Source organism: Eschscholzia californica, unplaced genomic scaffold (genome assembly GCF_041429995.1).
Source record: "Eschscholzia californica isolate CP2 unplaced genomic scaffold, dmEscCali1.0.p SCAF_6, whole genome shotgun sequence".
NCBI lineage: Eukaryota > Viridiplantae > Streptophyta > Magnoliopsida > Ranunculales > Papaveraceae > Eschscholzia > Eschscholzia californica.
Genome location: NW_028238483.1, coordinates 23,604,539 through 23,613,068, shown reverse-complemented (window position 1 = coordinate 23,613,068; position 8,530 = coordinate 23,604,539). Strand labels below are relative to the sequence as shown.

Below are 8,530 nucleotides of genomic sequence, written 5' to 3'. Positions count from 1 at the left end.
CGGCCCGTTCGGCCCGGACCGTTGGAGACCGCTGCCCGTAGCCAACCCGAGTCGGGCTAACCCGGCCCGATGAATCGGGCTTATTGGGCCGGGACTCGGACATAACCTCAAATCCGAGTCCCGACCCGTTATACCCGTCCGTTACCCGAGCCCGTCCGCCCTGATAAGCCCGCACTTTCAAACCGCAAGATTTAGGGTCACTGAATCTAACGGCTGAGGCATTGAGCTGCTCCTTATCCCAAAAGAATTAGGGTTAGGCTGTATATATAAAGTAGTTTGAGAGAAACAGTTCATTGCTCCTAGGGTTTTCTATTCAAAAACAAAAAGAGAGAAAGATATTATTCTACAAAAGATCAACCCATCTTTTCTTCTTCCTTCGTCATCTTTTCTAACCCTATTCAACTGAATCCCCATTCCGCCCTCTCCATCAGCCCATCCCATCTTCGTGTTTTTGTTTTATTCCCAATCCATGTCGATCTGTTGCGAATGTTTTTAACCTGGTCTAATATAACATGTAATAATCCAAACCAACAGGAGATAATGCCATTTAACAAAAGCAGATAAGATGCATAGAGAATGCTTGGCACTCATTTCTTCCCACTTTTCTTCACTCCAGCACCACTAAATGACCCCTTCTGTGATGCCTTTCCCCTCAGCTCCTTCAATGCCTTTTCCTCTTCTTTCTTCTTCTGAATATTTGCTAGATCATCCTCATCATATTCTTTCTTTTCAACTTTAGGTTGCTTCAAAGGCTTCCCCTTACCTCCTATAAAAACAGAAAACAGAAAGAAAATTAAGCAAATAAGACACTGAGTCAAATCATATAAAAATGAAACCTAATCCAATATTAAATTAATTTAATGAATTGTTATTATGTTTTTTTATCTTCTGAAAAATCCGAGTCCGCCCGGCCCGAGCCCGTTGGAACCCGCTCGGGCAGTCGGGCTCGGACGGGCTACGGGTTCTTATAGGGAGTGTTTGGTCCGGCCCAATCCGCCCGACTCCCTCTCGCGAGCTCGGCTTATCCGAACCCGATCCGCCCGTGTCCGGTTCATAGTTGCCCGAGCCCGTCCGAACCCGCCCGTTTCACATGGAACTTTCTAAAATAACGGATATATGGAGCAGAAGTAACAAATAACGGCTGTTTTATTGACGGTGTGTGGATTAGCATTGGGCTAAAAACCTGACCTCATCTAAACAAACTCCACGTCCCAACGTAGGCACAAAAATCAAAAACCTTTCCTCTCTATCGATCCCCATATCTTCCATTTCCCAATGTAACCGAATCACAAAACCTCATCTCTGACGTACCCACATCCACAACTCTATCCCCTTAAACCCCCATATCCCCCTTAAACCCATATAAACACACCCACCCAAGTACTCAACTCTCTCTTCATTTTAGACAGAGAAGAGAGAAATTAACAAGATCAAGATGATGGGATTAGGATCAAATGGGTATCAATCACCAATGATGAAGAAAACTACTAGTAATAATATGGGTATGTATGATGTACCAGAAGGAGTAGATATCAGAGGACGTTACAATGAAGAATACAGTAGTAAGATATTAACAAAAGAAGCGTTACAGTTTGTAGCGGAATTACAAAGAGAATTTAGAGGTAGAATTAAGTATGTATTAGAGTGTAGAAAAGAAGCACAGAAAAAATATAATATGGGTATGGTTCCTGGGTTTGACCCAGCTACTAAATATGTTAGAGAAGGAAATTGGATTTGTGCTTCTGTTCCACCAAGTGTTGCTGATCGGAAAGTTGAGATTACGGGACCTGTTGAACGGAAAATGATTATTAATGCTCTTAATTCCGGTGCTAAAGTTTTCATGGTCAGTCTTCTTTTTTTTTCTTTTTTGTTTTATTTTCCATCATTTGAAAATTGAAAATGTTCATGGCTTTCTTTTTTGTGACCGTTGGATGGTGAGTGTTATTTTTTATGGCCCTCGATTTGTTAGCGTACGACAGGTGGTGTTCAGTAGTTGGGTGGGCCTTAGATGCATGTGCGACACCTGTCCATCAATTATTTACCTGCTGTTTTTCTACCGTTTTATGTTTGGAAAAAAGAAAAACCAAAACGAAAAGATAACTTTTGGAATTTTTTTACACCTACTATGATAGCTAACTAGGTTCCCACCGCGCAGGGACGGAAGCAGAACTAAAAACGAAGGGGGGCCAATGTAAATACGAACTCAGTTGTTTTATTTGACAATTTATTCAAATTTTACATTTATACTAAGAGACGTTATTTATATATATTTTTTGAAATAAGAGTAGTACCACCAATTAAAATAATTATGATTTTGTTTAACCTCATTTTACTTTCATCACTCAAGAATGTCTTCTAAATAAAAAAAAATTGAGATTAAATTTTTTGCTTAACGAGTCACGATTTTCTTTTATTGTCCAACTAATGTGAATGATTGATCTATTTCTCAAACTTAAATTTCTCGATGATAAATACGAGGTTTTCAACAAAAAAAAATACGAGGTTTTCAACAAAAAATATAATTATCGTTTTTTAAATTCAAAAGTTTCATATTACCAATATATAACATTTCCAAGCACTCCTAGTAAAGCCATAAAAAATAAGAGTGTAATTTAAAATTTATGCTATCTCTTGGGTTTGAACCGGGGTCACTACCGTCATAAGCAATCATTCCAACCAAAGAGCTAATGGAAACTTAATGGTATTGTCTCCTTACTGTATAGTTAATACTTAGTCTTAGTAAATTAGGAATATAATGCAACTTACTACGGCTAGGCCGAGGGGGGCCATGGCCCCCCTCGGCCTAGCTGTAGTTCCGCCCCTGCCACCGCGTCATCCCTTTTGGCTGTGCCGTCGTGTTAAGAATATTGTAACAGTTGAATAGCCATTTTACATTTAGAGAAAACAATAATTATACATTAAACAACCAAGAGGAGCAATCAAATACTAAGCTATTTACATTTAAAAAAAGAGAATTACATTTAAAAAAGAAAAATAATATTTCATTGAAGCCTGAACTATAAAATAGATGTGAGAGATTGTTTTTTTCATAAAAAAACCGATCAAGAATGTGGAAGAGAGATTTTCTCCCCACTAATTTCTCATCCTCCCACGTTTTTCTACTGAATAGAAAAAAAAAAAAGAGAAATATATGGGCAGTAGTTACTCTAACCAATTTTAGTTGATTTACATAGATACCCTTCTTTTTGTAGTCTATTTACATAAAAAAAAATTATATCATCCGTCGGATGTGTTCCCAACCAAATCTCTAAAATAAAATGGACGGTCAGACTTATCCCTGGATAACCGACCGACCTGTTTTAATATAATAGATTACAAGACACCCATTAAAAAAAAACAAAAATGATGGTACGTCCGACCACTCTTTCTGCTAGGTCTCGAGCTGATTCTTGGACGGGTGATATGGTTGGACCAGATTTAAAGAAAGAAAGTGAAAAACTCTCTCCCTCTACATTTGGACCGGCCACTTAACCGATCGTACCAACAACATTGAAAAAAAAAGATATTCTCCATTAATACGATGTGATAAACTCGAATTTGGTCTTTATATACACTAGTCTATAGTTCAATTATATTACAATCCAAAAACTCACTCCTATGGGATCGAATGTGAGACTTTCGCAACTAATTATATTGTAATCCAAAAACTCACTCTTGTGGGATCGAACTTGAGACTTTCGCCACTGGGCTATGGCAGGTGGCAAATTTTTAAGGGGGTGAATGGGATTAGATTGATTATAAAACAAAGATTAAATTGAGTATCTTTCCATTTTACTTCACTAAATTACTTAAATTCATAATTGTAGTAAGTTAAGTGTCAAAATTTAAGATGAAGGTTATCTTATGAATTTAGGTGAAAAATAAAGTTTGGAGTAATTAAACTAAAAAGAAGCATACAGGAAAAACCAAATTAAATATCATTTTGGATTATTACTCTAATTAAAATCTATGTAGGGATTATAATCTGTCATAATAGTCATTAAAATGGTGGTAGTTTGATTTGGTTTCTATAGGCTGACTTTGAAGATGCATTATCACCAACTTGGGAGAACCTAATGAAAGGTCAAATTAACTTGAAAGATGCAGTAGAAGGCACCATAAGCTTCCATGATCAAGCCAGGAACAGGGTTTACAGGCTCAATGAAAAGACAGCGAAGCTCTTCGTTCGTCCTCGAGGATGGCATCTTCCCGAGGCTCATATTCTCATTGATGGTGAGCCTGCGACTGGTTGCCTCGTCGACTTTGGTCTGTACTTTTATCATAACTATCGATCATTCAGACAGAACCAAGGTGCTGGTTTTGGTCCTTTCTTTTACCTCCCCAAAATGGAGCATTCAAGGTAATCAATCCAAACCATGTTACGTGTCTATGTTTGTGTGTTTGTACGTGTCTTCATGTGCACGTTCGAGCTTGGGCTCGGGCTCATTGTGTCGTATGTCTGATTTAATTAGGTAGAAGCTAAGATATGTGGAATTTGCAGGGAAGCTAAAATATGGAACTGTGTGTTTGAGAGAGCAGAAAAGATGGCAGGAATTGAGAGAGGAAGCATCAGAGCTACGGTATTAATCGAGACTCTTCCTGCCGTGTTTCAAATGGACGAAATCCTTTATGAACTACGAGACCATTCTGTCGGGTTGAACTGTGGTAGATGGGATTATATTTTCAGCTACGTGAAAACTTTCCAAGGTCACCCAGACCGTTTACTTCCTGATAGATTTCAAGTTGGAATGGCTCAGCATTTCATGAGAAGTTATTCTGATCTCCTCATTCGAACATGTCATAGGCGTGGAGTTCACGCCATGGGTGGTATGGTAAGTACAAAACAAATTTCTATAGACAATTAGTTCGAATTCCAAAATATGTTACCAACATTCTTCAACTTGCTATTCTACAGGCAGCCCAGATACCGATCAGGGACGATCCAGTAGCAAACGAAGCAGCATTAGAGCTAGTGAGGAAGGACAAACTACGTGAGGTTCGTGCAGGTCACGACGGGACCTGGGCAGCTCACCCAGGTCTGATCCCTGCTATCATGGAAGTTTTCGCAAACAACATGGGAAGTACCCCTAATCAGATCCATATTAAGCGAGAAGATGCAGTTAATATAACTGAAGAAGACCTAATTCAGAAACCTAGAGGTGTTAGGACAATTGAAGGTCTTCGATTAAACACTAGGGTTGGAATACAGTACTTAGCTGCATGGCTCACCGGAACTGGTTCTGTTCCTCTTTATAACCTAATGGAGGACGCAGCCACTGCAGAGATCAGCAGAGTTCAGAATTGGCAATGGTTGAAATATGGGGTCGTTTTGAATGGTGATGGACTTGGGGTGAAAGTCAATCGGGAGCTTTTTAGTAAGGTGGTCGAAGAAGAGATGGCTCGAATTGAGAGAGAAGTTGGTGCAGAAAAGTTCAAACGAGGAATGTATAAGGAAGCCTGCAAGATTTTCATCCGACAGTGTACTGCACCCAACCTAGATGATTTTCTCACTCTAGATGCGTATAACAATATTGTTCAACATCACCCCAAGGTATTTGCTAAGCTCTGATCAAGTTCATAATCTTGAAGCTTATGAAAATCATGTTATTCAGTTTTCAGGGTCATTAGCTGTTTGTTATCATCCTTATGGGTTCATCTACTGTCACTTTTGCATCTACTAATAAATAATCAGCTATCCTCGTTTGTTGTATGAATGTTGTCGGTCAAGTTCTTAATCTATAAATCATGTCCTCTGTTTTTTTTTGTGCGGTTTCTTTTGCGATTATTTTTTATCTGAATTCACCTTTTTGTCTACAAATTTCTCTCAAGGGCGGTTCATTAGCGAATAGAACAAGGGTTTTCTTGATTAAGCAAATAACAGTGAAACTACTGGTGAAAATACTTAACATTACACATTTCTTGTCTACTAGTTAACCTTGAATCACGAAATCGAATAATGGGTCTTTAAATGACTTTCCTGTATTTTGGACGCAATTGTAGTCGAGGCCTGATATCTGGTCGAGTATCAAGCCTGAGAAACAGCTTTCGTAATCAAGTGGCCTATCGTCGCTATGAGAATTCCCAGTAGTCCACCTGCAACAACCTATCACAATAGCAACCTTATAAGAGTCTAGCTTAATTCGTTAGGGTTCTCGAAATTACAGCTTCTATTCGAAGAAATAAAAGCAATAACTGAGGTAACAAAGATCAATCTTATTGGTAATATGCCACAACAGTAATTTGAAGTAATAGTAGTAGCGAATATTTACTGTGCTACGAAATCAATTTGGATGAGGTCTTTTTGAGGGAACGAGTCATACCTGAGGAGGAGTATGGCCCAAAAGTTCCCGTAAAGGTCTGGTCTCAGCCAGAGGATGTTCTTCAGGTAGTTCATATACAATTTGATTTAATACCTGCAAATTACTCAGTTTGGTGAAAATGAGAAATGTTTTGAACCTTATAAAGATATAATAGTAGCAAATAAACAAAATGCTATCGGAGTGGTTTTCTGTAAGTACAACATTATCTTGATTGCCGGTCATGAACAATATCATATGTGAAGCTTCAAAAAAGAACTATTGATACGACATTTGTGGACACTTTCAGTATTATAGTATCACCCAATGTGGATGGCGCAGGTCCGAGCTCGAATTACCCATTAGTTGTACTTGTAAATGTAATCTACCGACAAAGTAAACGAGAATGAGAATGAAAACTACACCTCTGCTTGGCGCCCAGCATGTAACCTAACACCGGATGCATCATACATTACCTGCCAACATAAGTCGGGTAAGGAACCTCCGAGCAACGCATTGCACAAACATATAGTTCAAAGATATTAATTGATAAGTAGAACTCGTTTACAAGATTTGAGTTAGAAATCATACAACAGCGGTTAAGATCATAGCAATGGCGAACATAGAACCTCCAAAGCCTTCTCGAAATCCGATTGCTATAGCAAGAGCAGAAACTGTTGCAGAATGGGACGATGGCATTCCACCAGATCCAACTAGTTGTTTAACATCCCACCGTCTCTCTTTATACCTGCAAATCTATCAAAGTGTATAACTCTTAAGAGGACTCTAGTAACAAAAATCTATATAAGCATTAATAAAGCAAATTCCACAAGATCTAAGCAATATAAAATTTCTCTGTAATACGCAAAAATGAAGAAAGATTTAGAATTCGACAGAACATAGAAAGTGGAAAGATTCTTAAGATCCCGTTTTCATTTGCTTAATCGAGTTGCAATCAATACGATAAGCTACTCACTTCAAATCTTTAAGTGAACTTCTGCGGCAAAACCGAAGCTAAATTCAGTTCAAAAATACTTGTACTTGTCAATATAGCCCTAACCTTATGGCCCTTTTTTTTTGGCTTTACCTGCCATTTTAGAACTTAATTGTTCATTCTCACTAAACATATAACCCAACCATTGTAAGAATAGTCCCACGTGGGAAAAGGCATGATATCTTAACGAAGAATATAATATCTAAGTTCTCTCATTTACAATTAGTTTTGAGTTAGATGACCACAATCTTAATAATTATCTATTTCTAATTTAACAACTAACTCTTTCACAATCAACTCCGCTAATCTCATCCTGCCTGGGTATTATATTCTTGGTTGCTAGATCCCTTTTCTCGCACGTGGGACTATTCTCACACTATCTTTATACAATCAACTAACATACCTAAAATCAATTGGGCAAGCATGAACTCATCTAAAAAAGATAAAATTACATTCGAATAAAAAAAACTCTAGAGAGAGAAAGAGAGAAAGACCATGAGGTGAAGAACTTGATAGATTGAGCGAGAGTAAAAGCAACAATAGCAGAAATGAGAGGATAATTGGTAAAGATGGAAGAAGAAGTGGAAAATGCGCCGGTTTGAATTGACGACGCAGCAGCTGAAGAATCCACCACGAGATCACTTTCATCCATTTTCTCTTTCCTTTCTTCTTCTTCTTCTTTACAACCAAATTGTATAATAACTCAGCCCAATTTTGTTCTTCCAATCTTCTTCCTTTGTGTTTCGTTTTCTTCTATATTTGCAGATCCTCACACAGAGAAAGTAGAGAGAGAGAGAGAGAGGACTGATTCTTTAGGTACTTTAACGATAAACGATGATTTCGGAGGGAAATTATATAATTCGTGGAGAGGGAAGACGGAGGATTTTTCTAGGGCAGTTTGGCACCAACATTTTTTAGTTTTTGAAACCTGTCCTTGTAAGTTTTAAATGAGACATTATGAGAGGGATCGAATTCTAAAACTGAATATCCATTGTTTCATTCAAGAATATGCCCTTAATTTCATTCTTCTAATTTAATAGAGATATATCAATCATATGACACTTAGTATATAATAAAAATATAAATTAATCAATATTTTAACCTTAGAGTCGTCCCTGGTTGTAGTCAGGGATCAATCTAGCTTTGGCTAAATGGTTACTTTGTTTGGTTGGTGTTCTGACCAGCCCAAGTTCCAACCTCGCCCCCGGCTAAATCTTCTTTGGCCATATATTTTCTCTAC

At 38.0% G+C, this 8,530-nt stretch overlaps 2 protein-coding genes across 2 annotated transcripts; one reads left to right on the top strand and one right to left on the bottom strand.

Moving 5' to 3' along the window:
* Positions 1-1,208: 1,208 nt before the first annotated feature.
* On the top strand, positions 1,209-5,762 carry MLS (malate synthase). The gene is made up of 4 exons (XM_086650524.1): positions 1,209-1,843; positions 4,035-4,360; positions 4,502-4,832; positions 4,916-5,762. The coding sequence occupies exons 1-4, from the start codon at positions 1,436-1,438 to the stop codon at positions 5,567-5,569; spliced, it is 1,719 nt and encodes a 572-aa protein (XP_086506650.1). The 5' UTR covers positions 1,209-1,435; the 3' UTR covers positions 5,570-5,762.
* Positions 5,763-5,838: 76 nt separating this feature from the next.
* On the bottom strand, positions 5,839-8,298 carry LOC147532666 (uncharacterized). The gene is made up of 5 exons (XM_086650525.1): positions 7,785-8,298; positions 6,888-7,044; positions 6,722-6,772; positions 6,321-6,413; positions 5,839-6,103 (listed from the first exon to the last, which is right to left on the bottom strand). Exons 1-5 carry the CDS (start codon positions 7,940-7,942, stop codon positions 6,026-6,028), a joined length of 537 nt encoding a protein of 178 aa, XP_086506651.1. The 5' UTR covers positions 7,943-8,298; the 3' UTR covers positions 5,839-6,025.
* Positions 8,299-8,530: the final 232 nt, after the last annotated feature.